This window comes from Festucalex cinctus, chromosome 17 (assembly GCF_051991245.1).
Source record: "Festucalex cinctus isolate MCC-2025b chromosome 17, RoL_Fcin_1.0, whole genome shotgun sequence".
Taxonomy (NCBI): Eukaryota; Metazoa; Chordata; class Actinopteri; order Syngnathiformes; family Syngnathidae; genus Festucalex; species Festucalex cinctus.
The window spans coordinates 6,307,227-6,325,809 of NC_135427.1; the positions used below are offsets into that span (position 1 = coordinate 6,307,227).

General features: G+C 38.9%; 2 protein-coding genes across 5 annotated transcripts in view; both read right to left on the minus strand.

Moving 5' to 3' along the window:
- The window catches only part of mapk8b (mitogen-activated protein kinase 8b), a 116,370-nt gene extending 114,690 nt beyond the window's left edge, over nucleotides 1–1,680 (minus strand). For all 3 annotated transcript variants that reach the window (XM_077503815.1, XM_077503819.1, XM_077503812.1), the window contains exon 1: nucleotides 1,586–1,680. The gene's annotated coding sequence lies outside the window, so the exon portion shown is untranslated. The remainder of the gene's footprint in view (nucleotides 1–1,585) is intronic.
- Nucleotides 1,681–7,350: 5,670 nt separating this feature from the next.
- Nucleotides 7,351–18,543, minus strand: ubtd1b (ubiquitin domain containing 1b). 2 transcript variants are annotated; one of them, XM_077502851.1, is made up of 5 exons: nucleotides 18,012–18,543; nucleotides 17,701–17,930; nucleotides 12,059–12,286; nucleotides 11,809–11,966; nucleotides 7,351–10,689 (listed from the first exon to the last, which is right to left on the minus strand). In XM_077502851.1, the coding sequence occupies exons 2-5, from the start codon at nucleotides 17,780–17,782 to the stop codon at nucleotides 10,420–10,422; spliced, it is 738 nt and encodes a 245-aa protein (XP_077358977.1). In that variant the 5' UTR covers nucleotides 17,783–17,930; nucleotides 18,012–18,543; the 3' UTR covers nucleotides 7,351–10,419. The 2 variants fall into 2 exon arrangements, with proteins under 2 accessions (XP_077358977.1, XP_077358979.1); XM_077502853.1 differs by having other exon boundaries at nucleotides 17,701–18,543.
- Nucleotides 18,544–18,583: the final 40 nt, after the last annotated feature.

Below are 18,583 nucleotides of genomic sequence, written 5' to 3' on the forward strand. Positions count from 1 at the left end.
TCAGACCACAATGGCATAGTTCCACTAGTCCATGTCTTTAGTCTGTCTTCAGCAAACTATTTACTGGCTGTCTTGTGCGTCATCTTTAAAAAAAAAAAAAAAAAAAAAAAACGGCCTGACTGCCCCCACCCCTTCAACCTCTGCGGCGATGTTGGCAGCACTCCGTCATCTATTTTCCAAAGACAACCTCTGCATACGACGCCGAGCATGTGCACTCAAACTCTTTTGGTCAACCACGGCGAGGCCTGTTCTGACTGAAACCGCGATACGGTCATGGCAACCGTACTGCAGCTCACTTACAGGGTTTCGGTCATGTTTTTATAGCCTTGGCCGTTTTTTAGGTAGGGCAACAATTCTTTTATTGGATCCTCAGAGAGTTCTTTGAGAAGAGAAGACATTATGGGAGCGATAACACCAAATTTAACGCACCTGCTGTTCATTCACAGCTGAGACGTGTAACACTAACAAGTCACATGACTCCGGGGAGGGAAAATGACAAATTGGGGCCAGTTTTGGACATTTTCAATCACTCAGTTAAACCTGGTACACATCTAAGGATTTTTCATCTATATATATATATATTCATTTATTTTGCCCATCGCTACAGCGGTTTATTTTGTACACGCGTGTCACGTGACACAAACTCGTCACGTGTTTGTTTGTCGGTTCATGTATTCCAGCTTGCTTGATTTGACGTCCTTGGTCGGGAAGGGACAATATCAGGACAAAAACAGCCCGACTCTCTATGTGTGAACCAGGATTCATACAGGATACATAAAGAAATCTGTACTAGTAGCAATAGTTTTACTTTACAGTTTCTATGGTGTTCTGCTGTAGAAAAAAAAACAAAACAAATGTCTTTAGTATGTCTTTCGGGTACAATACTCCAGCGAAATAACTCTCTATGGAGTCTGTGTTTTTCCCCTCCACATGCTGAGGAAAGTGGGCTGAGGGATGTTTAAAGGCATGGACTTTATCCAAAACCTGAGGACGGAGAAACTAAGGAGGGATAATTTGCTCTTTGTCTCTAATTTCATTGATGACATGTTTACGAGCGCTTGGTTTTCCCTCCCTGGCGCTTTTTCTCATCCGTTCTTTCTTAGTGACCCAGACAAATGGAGTACTCGGGAATGCGCTGATGTTTCATCTCGGTCTCACGTTACCCCCAAACTCCCTGACCTGACAGAAAAACACCATGCGGAGAGGTTGGTATGATGCATCATTGTTGCCTGGATTTTCCTGGTAACCATGGCAACTGAAGTAAACGTCAAAACATCCACTGTCTCTGAACCGATTTGTACTGCTGCAAGGGAGAAGCTAGCACATCTTTGAATGGATAGTTGTTTTGGTTTAATTTGTGTTTCCTGGCCATATCACAGTTTGTAGTACAGTAATAGCTTCAAAGTGGAGTGGGTGTGGTGAAACTGACTCTCCAAAAAGTTTGGTAATTTGCTGTATTTCTTAGGAAGCTAGATAAGGTACAAAACGTGCTATAGTGTCATGCCAGCGCAGACATTAATAACCCACCTAAAAAGGTTTTTGATTCTCAATGGATGCAACAAAATGGCTGCAAAGCACTACTTACGTGTCAATGAAACTCCTCATCTCACGTCAACATACTTCCTTGACAGCAGGATGCCACCAGATGGCGCAGGAGCACTGTTGTTATTGCTTTGGCCTGAGCACAAAAACAACGGAGAGCAATTTTTCAGCAAATAATGTAGGAAATGTTCCAAAACCAAATATACAAATGCTGATATAGATAGATAGACAGATAGACAGATAGACAGACAGACAGACAGACAAAGCTTAGCGAGCTAGCGCGACAGATAGCTAGCTTGATAGATAGATAGCTAGATAGCTCGATAGCTAGATAGATAGATAGGATAGATAGATAGATACTTGATTGATCATTTTCCATAAATTATGCTATTGTAGCAGCTCACACATAACATTCATGCATCCATCATTCACATATTACAAATACAAAAACAAAAGTGGACATCATTGATAGAAGCTGGAATAAAACTCTTCCTGTAACGCTCAGACACTGGTCCTCTAATCTTTCAGAAAAAAAAAAAGCCTGCTCCGGTACATGCAAATAAGTGGTGTGATGCCAACGTGGCACACGTACTAAACACATCCCCCTCCTCTCCTCTCTTCTCCTACTTTCGTGCCAAAGTAACCACTCAGGCCCGAGGGGCAACTTGTGTGGCAAAGAGTCGACTCCCGCTTTCCCTCCACTCACATCTGTAACAGAGCCTCGCTTCTAAAAGTGGTGACGTGTATGTATCATATCCCTTGAAAGCGACACCTATGACATCACCAGAAGGGCAAATAGTGGGTGGAACATCTGTCTCACGTTTGAGATTCTGCGTTTTAATCCATCTTGGCCCTCCTATGTTCAGTTTTCTTGCTCTATTTTTGATTCTGTGGGCAAATACAGAAATTGTCTATAGGTATGAATATGAATGGTACCCGACCTCCGCATCCTCACACTATGACATCACAGCATGTACGTTCATGTTTGAATTTGCCCCCCTTGTGGAGTGACCGTCTACAATCTCTCGAGTTCGGGAAGCAATCCATGCATCTTTCCATTTTAGTGGCTCCACTAAGACGTCACTGTGTTGTTTTTCCTCCCCCCCCCAAAAAAAATGTGATGAATGTAATTTCCCCGTCTGTCCACAGCGAACGTCTGAAGCCAAGCAAATCTGACTGCGCAACCCGATAGCCCAAGCGGCAGTGACACAAATTGTCATTTTCCACTGTCGTGCCCCGTCGTGCGGCTTGGACGGAGCTTTATGTAGGCCACTTTTATGACGATGCGTGTGTTTTTCAATCAAGAATGCGCACTAAAGTGCCTGTCTTCTGTCAGAAGCCAATGATTTAAATAGAGTGTTGCGATGAAAAATAAAAGCCGCTAATGCTATCCGGCTGACTGAACATTCAGCCACGATATTAAAATCAGGGCTAATTTATGGGTTTATTAATAAGCTGGCAGAGGAAATGACAATAAGCACAGACGAGAGGAAAAATGTATTAGAGAAATAGAAGACAGACAGGCCTTTATTGAGTTTTGTCTATTGTGACTATTTTCTCCTAACTAGACAGATGCAATATATGCATCATACAAAATATAGATGTACTTGTAATATTCACAAGAATATAGTAGGGGAATGTAGTCACGCATATGTGAATTGAGCAGCTTTCCAGAAAACCACAGCGAAAGGGGCTCAAGGGAATGCTGAACCTACAATTTTCAGGTTCGACTCCTCTACCCCCCCCACCTCCCCTTTCGCTAACCTTGGAGCCCCCGCAGCTTTACTTTCTCCTCAACTGTGGGAAAGTGAGGGTTAGACAAAACTCATATCATTGTTTAAGAGCACGCAGGCCTCCAGAAGATTCTCCTAAGCCGCAGTCTGCTACACAAAAAAAGCCGAAAGGCCATCTACTGATTCAAACAGATGCTGCCGCCACCAAGCTTCCTGATTGGCTGGATTGCAAATGAGAGTATTGTATAGAGATGTGTGTAATTTTACGAAAATAAAGCCAAAGGTTTTCAAGTATGGAAGCCCAAAAGTGTCGAAATTCAATACATAAAAAGGCCTTCATTTTGATAAATAACAGACAAGTAATATGGCCATTAAATTGTAAAATGAGGCATTAGTATTATTATGAAACGTGTTCATACTGTTCTTTAATATGTAATTATTTTTTTTTGATTAAATATTTCTAATGATTATTTTAACAACGTCATACTTTTAAAAAAAAAAAATAGTGACATGTAATTTATTTTTCAAGGTTTTTAAACTCTCCGGTCGTGAATCGATAGTGCAAGTGCTGCTGCTCATGTCTGTATAAGGGACTCAGCCAATCACGTAACTGGCTCTGCCTCATGTCATTTGATTGACAGACCAAGTCATTCGGCTGAAAAAACGCCATTATGAAAAAGAAGACCATTGTGGAAAAGGACATTATGAAATAAAATCTGACTTGTAAAAAAAAAAAAAAAAAAAAAAAAAAAAAAAAAAAAAAAGTTTTCTTATCTTATAAAACCTTGAAAAATTAATTATTATTTTCAAAAGTATGACGTTGTTAAAATAATCATTCTGCAATATTTAATGAAAATAAAATATTTGTTACATATTAAAGAATAGCATAACACTTTTCATAGTAATACTAACACCTCATTTTAAAATTGAATGGCCATATTAAATAATTGTCTGTTATTTATCGACAGGATAGTTATTTCAAAATGACCTTTTTATTTATTGAATTTTGACACTTTTTGGGCTTCCATATTCAAGGGGGGGGAAAAATGTATACTTTTGATAATGAAGGTGCAAGCCATACCTTCCCTGGTCTATATGGTCATTAAAATTATTAATTCACATTATTGTGATATGTGAGTACCTTTTTTTTTTTTTTTTTTTGCCCTGCTCAACCTCCACTGGCTGCAGTCCTACTGGGCCCTGTGACCAGTACTGTAAGGACACAGACGGTGACCGGGTTCACTGTGGCGGTTCCAGTAAAAGATCTGCAGGTGACACACAGACACATACACACAGTCTAGCTTTAGTTGCGCATTAGGTAAGTGGATAAAGAGTGCAGGGAGAGTAGGAGACGGAGGATTAAGATGCCATAATTAGACTTTACAAACGCTGAGGATTTTGAGAGGATTTGACTCTCTTCTGCTATTCTGGGGGGCAACTTTGTATAACAATCTAATGTATTAATAACCACACGTTATATCATAAACATCCTTAATGTCTTACATAGGAGTGCTACTTCCTGTTTGTTAACCAACGAGTATACAGACAGGAAGTGGGAAAAGTTGATTGTGGTAAAAAAAAAAAAAAAAAACACACACACGCAATTGAGCAAGTCACATACGTGCAAGTTGGGAGACCGGGGCTAGTTGTAACACTTTTTTATACTTGTATATATTGCTTGGAATAAATAAATCATATACAAACAAAACGTATACCAGAGGAAAGACCAAAGTCTTGGGGACATTTTTTGTATTCATGCCATTTTCGTACTTTGTGTCAGTGCAGAGTTATAAGCCATCAAATAGAGGGAGTGAACATATGACATGTTAAGTTGTCACACTATATGGGGTAAGATGTCACATTGGATTTTGCAACTAATAAAACAAGGACAAAATTATCCTTGTTCTCCTGTTTTGTTGTTGTTGTTTTTCCAGCCAGATAAATTGTTTATCATTGATCTTGAAAATTTAGTCATTGAGCAAACTTTAACATAAAATATTATGAAATCCATTAAATTCCTTAGGAACTGCTGACATATAGGTCATAGCTCTCAACCTCAAATGCCTGATTTGATTCCCTTCTACTGGAAATTTGAGATTAAATTGAATTTCATAAAATAAAGCGATGGATGGATGGATGGTTCATTATGAAACTTAAACCAGTTCTGACATATGAGCATACTGTAGTTATATCAACAACAAAAATCATTTTTTTTAAACAATGAAACAAAACCTAGCAAACTAAATTCCCCACTATTCAGACCCATCATCGGAAGAACAATTCTGGCAAAAGTAAAAAGAGTTGCCAGAGGTGCATTTTTCATTGGCCCATTCTTTGCATATGTGACAACAAAACCCTAAAATGACTGAGACAAGTTGCCCCAAACTACCATGTTGGCTTATACTTGCTCTCGTTTAAAGTTAGCTTAAAACAGGGCAGCGACTGAGGCATGACAAGATGCCTAAATCTCTCCTCTAACGAGCACATGATTTGCTGCTAGAATTTGTCTAAGTACGACGCCTGTTTCAAACAAAATATGAAGTTGAAAATTTAAACTTTGGGTTGCGTAAAACAGATAACTGGCACTCATCTCGGCTCACAATGTGCTATTCTCTTCTTAGACAGTACACAACCCCCTGACCATTTAAACGAAGAATATTCCACTTTTTCGTTGCCCCCTCTGGTGGAGAAGAAAATTTCAACGTGACAACTTACCCGTGATATAACTAGCCCCGGTCTCCCATAAGTCTTAAGTCAAAAATTTCAAACTTTCACCAGCTAGCCCAACCCTGCCTGTGCTCTGCCACTGCTCACCTGTCAGCCATTTTAAAGAGAGCGGAAGAAAAAAAACAAGAATCCAAAATTGTACTGCTTAAACATTGTTTTATGTACTCACATAAACAAATAGGCTAAGGAGAATTAATCAAACGACCACAGTTCATACCCTTGTGGATTTTGACCCCTCTCTCACACTCGAGCTGTCGTTTTGGAACGAGTGTCGAATGGGCTGAGATTGGACTGACCACAAACATGAAGCTCCCAGTGAAATTCCACTGTCAATAGGGGCTTTTTTTCCCCCTCCCCACCCGCTTGCACCACAACCCTCCACAGACCCTCGAGTGACTAACTGGCTTTGCAGAGATGCAGAGAGAGAGAGAGGAGGGAGTTGGTGGTACACTGTTAAGAAAGGATACTTACAGTACAGCAGCCACATTATGGCCTCAGTTTTTCAGTTTACAGTTTCTTGAACTCATTGTGTAAGTGAGGAGCGCCATCTTGTGTTAGATTACAACACTCGCATTTGGTTGAGACACGCATTTGTGGTACAGGGGTCCTCCCTTATCCTGTTTTTCATTCGACAGATTTATGTTCAAGACTCGTGTTTTGTTTTTGTTTTTTTAATGTTCTAACGTTAACTAGTTATTACTTCAATATTGCGTTAAAATGGCGTATGCTCGAAATACGTACAATCGAGGTGTGACGTCAGAAGAGAACTCCGATGTAAATGGGCTCTTTTCCACAGCTCGACTACTTCCTGAACTGAATATCACGATTTTGTTTCCTGTCTTTCATGAGTGGACAAACTGATTAATCCAGGTGTGTCTGGCCAATGCCGTTGTAGTTACTGAGATCAGGAACACCTGGATTAATCAGATTGTCCACTCATGAAAGACAGGAAATGAAGGAGTGGTGTTGAGTACAGGAAGTAGTGGATTTATGCAAAGAGCCCAAGCATTTAATTTTTCATGTTGTAGATGCTTTATTTATTATTTGAGTAAAATTAAATACATTAAAATAATTAATAATTAAAATACACGTTTTTTTTCTACTTTTGACGTAATTTCATTCAAAACAGTACGTAGTGTTGCACTTTAAAATATTGCAGCAATTGTTTAGTTTATGTATTTTTGACGTTTTAATACAAAAAAAAAAACAAAAACACTTGATTGTCCTAACATTAGTAAATATGACAAACATAGACCCTTGACATAATGATACACTGACCTATGACTAACGGGAGCAACATGATTAAGGGAAGAAAAAAAAAAAAAAAAAAAAAGGATCACATCAGCAATTTGTAATAATTCTTATTTAATTTGTAAAAAGATGAGCTCTCGGGTGAGAGGTCAGAGCGACAGCTTGGAATACAAAGTGCCAAAGGTAAACAAACAGTTGACACAGGTGTCTGCTAATTCATACATTAGAAGGGTTGTGTCTGTTCCTATTCTTCGTATATGAAACTCGCGTGACACACAGCTGGTGCTATATCAAATCCACGGTCATCTAGGCCTATGTCTATAATGTATTTATTGCACATACAGAGAAAAATCTTATTCAAGTTTGCATAAGATGAATAAGAAATCTACCCATAGCAAGTAGCTCTGTCTAAAAAGCTGAAATGAACAAAAGTTTTGCTCCGGTGATTAAAATATTTTTCCATGATTGTGCTATTTTTTAAAAAATAGCAGATGTGAGCAGTGATTTAAAAAAAACAAGGAATTGCAATCCAATGATGTTGCCTGTTCTAAGAGGCAATATCGACATAATAACAGCATAAATCAAGTTACGACAGCGAGCAGCAGCACACAGCGTAAAGGCAAGTCATGAGACACAAGATGAGTCACTGCACTGCACTGACTCCGGTTTAAGTTCAAGTGTAGTTGCACTTTTGCTACGGGGGGTTTCCAGCTTAAAAAAAAAAAAAAAAAAATCACCTGACATCTATTCAACAGCAATAAAAATTGTTCATTGCCGTTTTCTTCTTTGCTCCAGCAAATAGGACAAAACAAACTGGTGATGTGCACCGTGCAGTGGTACAGTACGTAAGAGGGCATTCCTGTTATCTACAAATGGGAAATCAAAACATTTTCTGGAGTTGCTACTTTTATGCGGTTTTGTGCTTGAATTGAAGCCCAGAATGGAGCGTTGCCAGGGCTGGACTGGCCATCTGGCATAGAGGGCAGATCCCCGGTGGGCCGATGCAGTGCTTTTTAATTACCATTTTCCTCCAAGAGATTTGCCCACAATTTAGAGGGACTGGGGTTAGGGGTGAACAAACAAACCTATCAAAACGAACGGGACACTGCAGTTAATTCTGTTCTCGCAGAAGTACTCACCGTTTCCTTGTTGAATTTGAACGGCGAGAGGCGCTCGTGCATTTTTATCTGGTAAAAATGTTCGCGCTTCCAAACCCCCCAAGACGACATTTTCATCAGTTGCCTTGATTGGTCAAAACAAAGGTGCAAAGACGCCGCATCGTCCAATCAGCTCGAAGTTATTGTACAAGCAAGTCCTCTCCTTCCCCGAACGGATCTGCCGAGTGAAGTCCCAGTCACAATTATCAATCTGGCTTGTGAGGTCGGGCTACCGGGGCATTGCTGTCGTTTCACAATGAGCAAGTGCAGTGTGAAAGGGGCATTAGACTTCAGCTTACCCACGACCCTAGCAGAAAATGGATGGAATCCCAATTTAAGACTACAATAAAGGCCTTTTGGCCATCTTTAAGACCTATCCACTTAAATATAACAATTTGGTGTGGGCAAAACTGGTTCGATATTATAAAATTGATTATAGTTTTTGGTTGTATTAAGACTGACTAGGAAGCAAAAAAAAAAAAAAAAAAAAAAAAAAAAAAAAAAAAAAAAAAAAAAGACTCGATCAAATGATTAATTATACCCATAGACGAGTTGCGACAAAAACAGCTGGAACAAAAGAAAAAGACCTTGCTCGAGTCAGTAACAGACACTGGATAGGAATTCTTAATTTCCTGAAGAAGCGACTGCATTTCCTGAAGATATGTAATAATGTGATGCTGATATATTCCTGTACACACACACACATACAAACACATTATCGTTAAAAAGGACGACATAGGTTGGATTGATCTCAACTTTTCAAAGGGCTAGACTAGGAATTAAACCAGGGGTGTCCAAACTACAGCCCGGGGGCCATTTGCGGCCCGCCGTCCATTTTTTTAGTGGCCGGCGACATATGCTAAAAATGGCATTTGACTCAGTTCAAATAAAATAAAAACAAAAATGTTTGGAGATGGTCAATGTAAGAAGGGAGGGTGTCGAGAAAACACAGGTGCTATTAAAGGTTATTTTAGTTCAGTTTAACGAAAAAACTAAAATTCAAAACTACAATTTAATAAAATAAAAACAAAGATGCTTTTTTAAAAAAGAAAACTAACTGTGTTTACAAAACTAAAATAAAACTATACTTATAGCAAACGTCCTTCGTTTTAGTTTTTGATAATTAAATTAATGCATGAGCCTTTGGGGATGATTTGAAATGTGATTTTTAGTATTTTTTTTTTTTTTTTTATATAAACCGGAATAATGACGTTGCGCCCATGGTGTTTTTTAAATATTGCGCATATGTAATACACATTAAAAAACAACCTAAAACTAATACTGAAAATAACTAAACTAAAACTAAGCATTTATTAAAGACCTAAAACTAATTAAAAAAAACTAACAGAACCACCATGAAAACTAATTAAAACTAACTAAATTTAAAAAAACAAAACTCAAAACAAAATAAAAACCAAAATGAAAAATTCCAAAACAATAATAACCCTATTGCCATATTACAAATAAATTGGTTTATATACTGTAGCATTTTTCTAAATATGCAAAAGCACAAATAAATTATTTGTACAATTTTTAGGACTAAACACAATTTCTCTTCTTAACATTATGTGGCCCTTGCGTCCTTCGGATTTTCTGTATGTGGCCCTCAAATGAAAAAGTTTGGACACCCCTGCATTAAACTATCCACGTGGACACGAACCCTTTTTGTTTGTCTTGTAGAAGGCACACAAACTCCTACAATAATAGTTCTCTTAAAATGTGCAAAAAAAAGCTCCATTAACATAACTTTCACAATGTAAGAAAACATCAAAGAGATTGTTATCGTGCTTTCCGTCCCCCTTGGAAAGAAGCAGGATGGCGGTGACCTTAAAGAGTCCATCGATGCCAACACAAACACCTCCTCAAGTTCTCAAGTTGGCACCTGGTAAAAGCGCGAGTTCAGATAAAAGAGCAAAGGCAGCTTCTTTTGCGTATTTAGTGGTCGCGTCATCCATTTTGAAGAATAAAATGCTCCGCGCTGCGTTCCGTCCTTTCGGTTCTCGCCTCAGCTAATCCGATTCCGGGGAGGTGGTGGCGCTGGAGGTCGTAGGTGACATCTTGAGCAGAGCCTGAGGGTTGACAATGACCTGAATGACAAAGTCCTTCTGGATCTTGGTGTCTTGCAGTCGCATCTTGTCCGTAAGGAGTTTCCCTGAGAAGAACCAGCGCTGGTGGGCGACCTCGATGTCCTCCTGGGTGTGCAGCTGCTTCTTCAGCTGACCGATAGTGTCCGTCATGCTGGCGCTCAGGCGCAGGTCCTTACCTGTGGACAGGCGCACCTGCAGTAGACATGAAATTGTAAGAATTATGGGGGTATTGCTCACTATTCCTCCACGAAAGCCAAAACCTCACTTGAACTTAACTCATTTGCACCCAAAAACGTATAAATATGTTACGTGTTCATTTTGTTCTTTTGTATGGGAGAGACGGTCAAGTCAAACAGCAAAGATTTTTTTTCATACTTCTTGAGGCCTTAAGGACTTATTTGGACAATCACACAACCCTCACAGAGAACATTTTAATGAAAATACCTGACTGACACTATTTAACTCATTTGCTCCCAAAGACGTATAAAACCGTTCTATTTTAAATATCGCCATGGTCCCAAAAACTTATTCAAATGTTTATGTGTTGTTGTTTTGTTTTGTTTTTTAATGCTAGAGCAGAACAGAAGGCTTTGATGCAGCCTCTAAACTGAAGAGAACGCTTGAAGCAATGGTAGTTGTAACAAAAATGGCCAGCAGGTGGCAGCAGAGTATAAGAGATCAACCAAGGCCATGTTGCAAAACAGCTCTTTTCCCCAGTGTTTTTAAACAGATTTGTGAATAACGATGAAACTTAGCTATATTCTAATGCAGATTCCTGCAAAATGGAAACAGATAGAATTATACCGTCTTTTTTATTCCCCCCCGATTTCTTTTCTTAGGTTCCATGTGTTTATAGCAATAGAACACAATATTCTGTGGGCCTTGCAAAATCAGTCAAAATCCAGTAAAAAAAGCCGTGAGCGAAAATTCAAAAAACATTTTAACAAAAAGACCTTAAAATAAATAAATAAATAAATAAATAATTCTAATAAGAACTAACAGAGCCGCCCATAAAATGAATTAACTACATTTAAAAAACAAAACTCAAAAAATAAAAACAAACTACAATGAAATTTCCATAACTATAATATCCCTGCTTCAGTGAAAATTGCTGAAATTTGAGGGTTTAAGAATATTTTGTATTGCCCAAGAGCACTGCAGTCATAATGAATGAGCGTTGCAATCTGTCAGAATAAACACAGAAGTTGCTTTTGGAGGCGTGGCAACTTGAAGGGCAGGATGCTACATGCAGACTTCATCGGGGCTAATAACTTTAGAAAGGAAGGAATTTAATACTAGCGTCATCTGTACCTTCAGCTGAAATTCCTTCTTAGGCGCGACAGGAAGCGGCGGGCTGTCGCTGTGATCGTCGTCGCTACGCTCTGAAATGAGGTTGATGGGCGGAGCCAGGCAGTAGACGGGCAGCTGGTAGCGATTGCCGAGTTCGTCGTAACACTCCGTCAGAGTACCTGGGAAAAAAAATGATTCTTATCACGAGTTTGCAAAACGAGATCAACCGGTTGTTTGGGGAGAGTGGTGCGTTTTTCGTGCCCTGGCTGACCGTGCGGCAGGGTGATGCTGGCCCCGTCGACGATGGCTTGGGCCAGCTCGTGGTCGTTGCACTCCAGGGCCACCGCGGCAGCCTTCAGGGCGTCCCAGATCTCCTTGCGGCCGTCAAACGCGGGCGCCGTGTCCCAAAATTCGTCACGTTTGCTCCGCAGCTGGCCCTCCGTCATCGGATAGTCGCTCTTCCACTTGGGTCGATCTTTCTTTAGCGGCTCATTACGAGCTGGGGACAAAAACATAAATAAAATGTCACCCAGGTGCTGATATGGTAGATGCTTTTATTTACTTATTTATTTATGTATTTATTTATTTATTTATTTATGTATATTAAAGTACTAAGAGTAAATATTAATTACTAGAGGGTCATTCCGTGCCACATCACCCAGTAACCAAGCACATTTAAATTTTAATGAAACTTGGTGTACTTGTTGATAGTGGCGGCATAACATTAAATCTAAAATTTTAGATCAATCGGAGCAGGAGTATTGGAGCTACGGCTGGCCGAATGTTGCCATTTTGGGCAAAAAGGGGCGTGGCCGCTTTCCTCTGAACCATCTCAGAAACTACCGGCTCACCACAAAACATGTATTGTTGGAAAGGGAATTCAACATGAATCATTTACAAGATATTGCAAATTTTAGTAATATTTTCACCTTTTGTTTTAGTTGACCTTGAAATTGACCTTGTGGATCACGTCACCTTACCAAATTTTTCATGATCTCACATGTTTACTAAAACATATAAAAGTTTCAGTGATGTATTTGTTTGTTTAGCAGCAATAAAGATTTAAAGTATCCATACATTCATATATTCATTTAATATTCATTGAAGGTTGAATATTTAACATTTTTCTTCTGTATGTATTAGCACACGCTTTGTCATCAAACAACAAATTTAACCTCATAAAAATCGGCTGAGAAAAATGATTGCTTCATTTCAAACTCCATGCATTGGCTTTGATGGGAACCGCCCCTTCCAACATGGCTGCCACGTAGGCAGGTCAGGTAACTGAGCTGCTAGCATCCTTGTCCAAAATGGCTGCCACATCATACAATGCAAGAGAGCTTTCGCATTGGGGGTGTGGTAACCATTTTGGGCTTGAAATATCAAATGTGAACATAAACAGCATGTGGGCCGATGCTAAAAGATGAAGGCATTGTACAGAGAATTTTTTTTAAGCAAACACTTCATTAAAAAGTGTGTTTTCATTTGTCTTTATATTGCACAGCAATTATTTTTATTAACCACACAGTGACACACATACGGTTATAAATTTGTTCTGGATGTGGAACAGATTAATCACATTTCCAGTCATTTCAATTGGAAACAGTACCTCGGTTTGTGAACATTTCCGTTTACAAATGGCGTCAAAAATTGGAAACCAAGGTCTCACCGTATTAGATGTCGGAAAACACATTCAAGTCAGTTTACAAATGGCGAATAATGTCACAAGTAACAAAGATGAAGAATGTGCGCCACAGGAGGAAGGGTGCAGGATTATTTCCGAATGTGACGTCTATTCAGGACATCATTCAGTTTGCAATATGCATGAAGCACGTGGAGCTGTTATCGATGGAACTTTACTTGTGTTTCCCCTGTCATCAAATATTAACATTCAGCACTTATCTAATAGGGGAAAGACTGCTTGGTGCAAGCAGATTTTTTGTGTGCAATAGTTTGCAATCCCTTCTTTAACAGCCAGATTAGCTTGTATCATCAAACTCACATGGAGAAAAAGATCAACTATAAATTCTTAATTATGTCCAGGTTCCCAGTCACTGTGATGGGAAGCAATGGAAACTGAGGAGTGAAAAAAAAAGGGCAAATCTAAGAAGGTCGCCTTTCTTTCAAACTAATTATTTATCATGCAGACGGCTTAGGGAGGACATGGTGTCATGGTGTAAGATTAGCACATGCGGCTTCCTCTCAAGCACTCACTGACAATTCTGCATGTATTATGACGCAGTCAAAATTACCAATGCTGCAAATAGTAGAAACTTCTTACTCTAATTTAACTCATTAGTAAAAATATGAATATTTATATTAACTCATATACTCCCAATAACGTATAAATACGTTTTTTTTAATGTTCTAAATGAAATGTAAAATGTCCCAAAGATGTATTTATACAACGTATTTGTATTTTTTATGCTAGAGCATACAGAAGGCTTTGATGCAGCCTCTCAACTGCAAAGATCGGTTGCAGAAATGGTAGTTATTACACAAACGGCCAGCAGGTGGCAGCAGAGCAAAGGAGATCAACCAAGGCCATGTAGAAAAAAAGCTAAATTACTTACAATTTTAAATAGATTTGTGAAAATTGATTAAACTTAGCTCTCTTCTAATGCTAATTGCTGCAAAGCGGAAACAGATAGAAACATACTTTTTTTTTCCTGATGAAAGAAGAGAGATTAATCTTTCTTTTGATAGGTTCCATGTTTTCATAGCAATAGAATACAATATTTTGCAAAATCAGTCAAAATCCAGTAAAACAGCCGGGAGCGAACGGGACTGCTTCTGTGAAAATGGCGGCGAGTGAATGAGTTAAGAATTGAATACATTGCAATGACACTAATAATCTGTTTTATTTAATAGTTAACATTTAACAAATAATTTAAATCAATTACAACCACAGTACAGGCTGCGTAAATAAAGTGACAAAAAAAAAATGACACCACATTCACATTGTTGTGATATCCATCCATCCATTTTCTTAACCGCTATTCCTCACGAGGGTCGCGGGGGTGCTGGAGCCTATCCCAGCTGGCTTGGGGGGGGGGGGGCTCACAATTAGATTTAGAGGAAATGCAACAACACGTTTATAGAAAACATGTTTGTCAACAAAAAAAAAAGAAACACAAGAGTAAAATCACTGGTGATGCCAGTCGGTCAACATGGAGGGAGTGGACATGTTGGGACTTGTTCGTTTTGATGGGGGGTGCAGGAGGGGTGGGGTGGGATAGAGTGGCAACAAGCCAGGCTTGGCTTGAGGTCCTTGCATCAGAGAAACACCCCATTCACGTGACGTTGACGCCATTGTGATGCCAAGTGGAAACAATTTCCGATGGACAAAACGTTGGAATTTTATGTTAAAAAAAAAAAAAACAATGACAGGCTTTGGGGGCTTTTAACATTCTTGACAACAGTCTTGGATTTGTGTGTCTATTTATATTAGGCCTCCTAGTAAAGTGCAAAATGGCTTCTGATTCAAGGTTCAAACATTGACCTTAGTTTATGTAAAGTATGTGTCAATGTCCTGCAATGTGATATTAGTAAGTTCTGCTCCCAGGGAGGAACCCAATTTCTAATTTGAGTCTTTAGCAGAAAGCGTTTGGGAACGCCTATCTGAGATAGATGAGCTTTGTCGTTCGAAATTCTAAAAATAACACTTACCGAAAAAAAGTTCAGCCAAATGTGATCAAGGGAAAAGTATTTGTTGAACAGCAAAACTCCATAACAACATTCATCAATGTTGTCTTCAAAGTCTCTAACCGCCAAGTAATCAAAAGGAATTTGTACGTGTCATGATGTGCCAAATTTTTCTCGAATTGTTCTCTGGGTCAGAAACTCTGCAGCCATTCAGAAAGCATGCCTGTTTAGTCTGGTCGCTAATATAATATTTACTCGCGTTAAGTGCTGCTGCAGCCATCCAAATTCCATGTGGGAATGAAGAAGATCAAAACATGGCAGTACGCCAGCGTTGATCTTTTGAAGAATGTTCAATTCCGAGAAGGGAATAAGACATAATAAAGTTCTCCACTAATAATGATTGCATCACAGGTATTTTAATTGATAACAGCAATAAACACTGTTTATGTCATAGACATTAAGGTCCACAAAACTACCTGTCAAAATCCATTTGCATTGAGCTGAGCCTGGTTTGGGGCAATGAAAGCCTGGTGGGCTGCCGGGCTAATAAAACGCTGGGGGAAAGCCTGGCTTTTACTTTGGAAAACAATGATTAATTTTTTTTTCTTTCTATTTTCTGACATCAGGTTCCAAACCCGTAAAAGAATCAAAATGAATTTATGTTTATGTATTTGTCGCACCGTCAATTGGATATGATGGCATATTTTTCAATAAATGGATGGAAATTATTTTTTTTAATCAATTAACCAATTAATCAACAAAATAACAGATCGGTAATGCAAATAATCATTCATTTGCGCCTCAATGTCACAAGTTGTGAGCGAGGTGCCAGATGCTGGGTGGATGTTGTGGCATCAGCTGCCACCATTTGACGGCAGTGTATGTGATGCAAACTTGGACCTCACATTTTGTCTTCCAACACAAAGCAAACAAATAAAAATAAAAGAAAGAACAGAGCTTTGTAAAAAAAATAATAAAAATAAAGGGAAAAAAGAAAAATAAGGACAGAGCTTTGTTGGCTGCAAACTTCAAAACAAGCAGTGGTTTGGCAGATGGTGATCAATTCTACAAAAAAAAAAAAAAAAAAAGAGGCCAAGTTCCTGTTTCAAGCTGGTTCTTGCCACTCCTAGTCGAAGTTTACTTTTAAACTAGTACACAAAACACAAAGATTACAAAGTGTGTATTTAATTAACCAAACCACCAACTGATAGCTTGTTAACACACAGTGAAAAACGCTTAGACAATAACATGCATATATTCTTTATCCTCTGTGGGGAAAAAAAAAAATGCAAATATTGCAATTTGCAAGTTTAGTTGAGCCAGATTTCTGTGTTTTATCATCAAACCTATGTTTTATGAATGTATTATACTGGCCCTTGGTATGGAAGGCAAGCATGCCAAAAAGCAAACACAAAAACAAAAAACGTGACAGTGTTTGGTTGGTGATTTTTATGTGCATTTCAATTCATTTCAATTGGGAAAAATGTTAGATACAAGCGTTTTCAGGAGGTCTGTGCCTCAAACTTGACTCATTAGTTTACTTCATAAACAACAAAATACACTTTCCATTAGGGGTGTGAATTGCCTCGTACCTGACGATTCGATCCGTATCACGATTCGATTCAATACCGATTAATCCCGATATGAATTTACAAGTCGATTGTTGCGATTTTTTTTTTTTTTACTCAATTTAGAAAATACCTTTCAGTAAACTTGTACATGTACCCTGTAAGATTTGTATGAAATGTTATTATTTATTGATCGGAAACTTCAGTTTTATAACTGTGAGCCACTGTATTTAACAAACAGGAATTTAAATACAATATTCAGGCTTAATGTTCCATTAATATAACATTCTTCCATGCTTAAGGTGTGAAAGTTAGATGTTTTATTGAATATTTTTCCATCAAAAATGGATGTTTAAAAAATCGATTCGGCTGCCTATTGAATCGATTCGAGAATTGCGTGCTGTAGTATCGCGATATATTGCCGAATCGATTTTTTTTTTTTTAACAACCCTACTTTCCATCAACGTTTTCAGAGGCTATTTATTAACCCCTCCATTGTTCCTAAATACTATAAAAACGGTTAGGGTGAATGGGTGATGGCACCACAGTTGAGAACCACTGTTGCAGACATTAGATAAGCACCAGAACCTCAGTGACCCAGTAATCTGATGCAAACCAAAGAGTGAAACACAATCACAAGTGGTCAACATTACATTTCACCATTAAGAATGTGTGGTCCTCCTGACGTGGTGTTTCTTACCTCCCCGACCACCGTTCCTGGACGAGCCTCTGCTCTGCGTATCATCCCATCGTTCCCAGTATCTTCCCACACATCCTCCCATGGCGAGAGGGGGGGATGCACTCTGCTTCCAAGCGTCCTACTAACTCTGCAGGGGCCCCATTCCAAACTGTAGCCCAGCAGGAAGGATGGGCAGCGGGTTTTGGTGTTTTACGCCAAGCGTCCGGATCCACTGCGTGTTACCTGTATCACTTGTGTTCAAACACGATTAAAAAAAAAGCGTCACAACTCGTGGGCCACAATACTAAGATTCAAAGACTTTGATAGATCACCTAGCGACTCCGTTTCCTTTCAAAACGTCCGGCTGGAAAACAAGGCCAAATCAAAGGGCATCTTTGTCTCCTACTGTCACTCGTTGTTGATGTTGACAAATCGTCCAAACACTTTTCTCGCCCCCCCAAGCTAAGCACGTTAGCCAGTTAGCTTCCGCGTCAGGAAAACACAAACTTCGAGCACGAGTGGTATTTTCCCCAACAAATGTAGTTTTTCCCCAGTGAGGAGGCGGTCAGTAGCTACTGTTATCCCCAAAGCTCCTTTATATTACGACACTCCAAAGCGATGTCTGTTGTTAATTCCCAATTTAAATCCTTAAAATATCAGCTCTCTTCCAGCAAAAGGTTACTGACGGAGGTCTACTCCACTGAACTTTTTCTTTGCGCCTGCGCATTCGCGTAGGTGATGATGAGTTCAGGTGAATCAGGGTAAAGATAACTAAATCATAACTGAAACCTCAAGAGAAAACAAGTATTACCAATACTCGTAACAAATTATTTATAATTGATTTTATAACCAATAATAATTGTTGTAAGATATAAAGATTAATTGAAGTGTCACAATTTTAAGA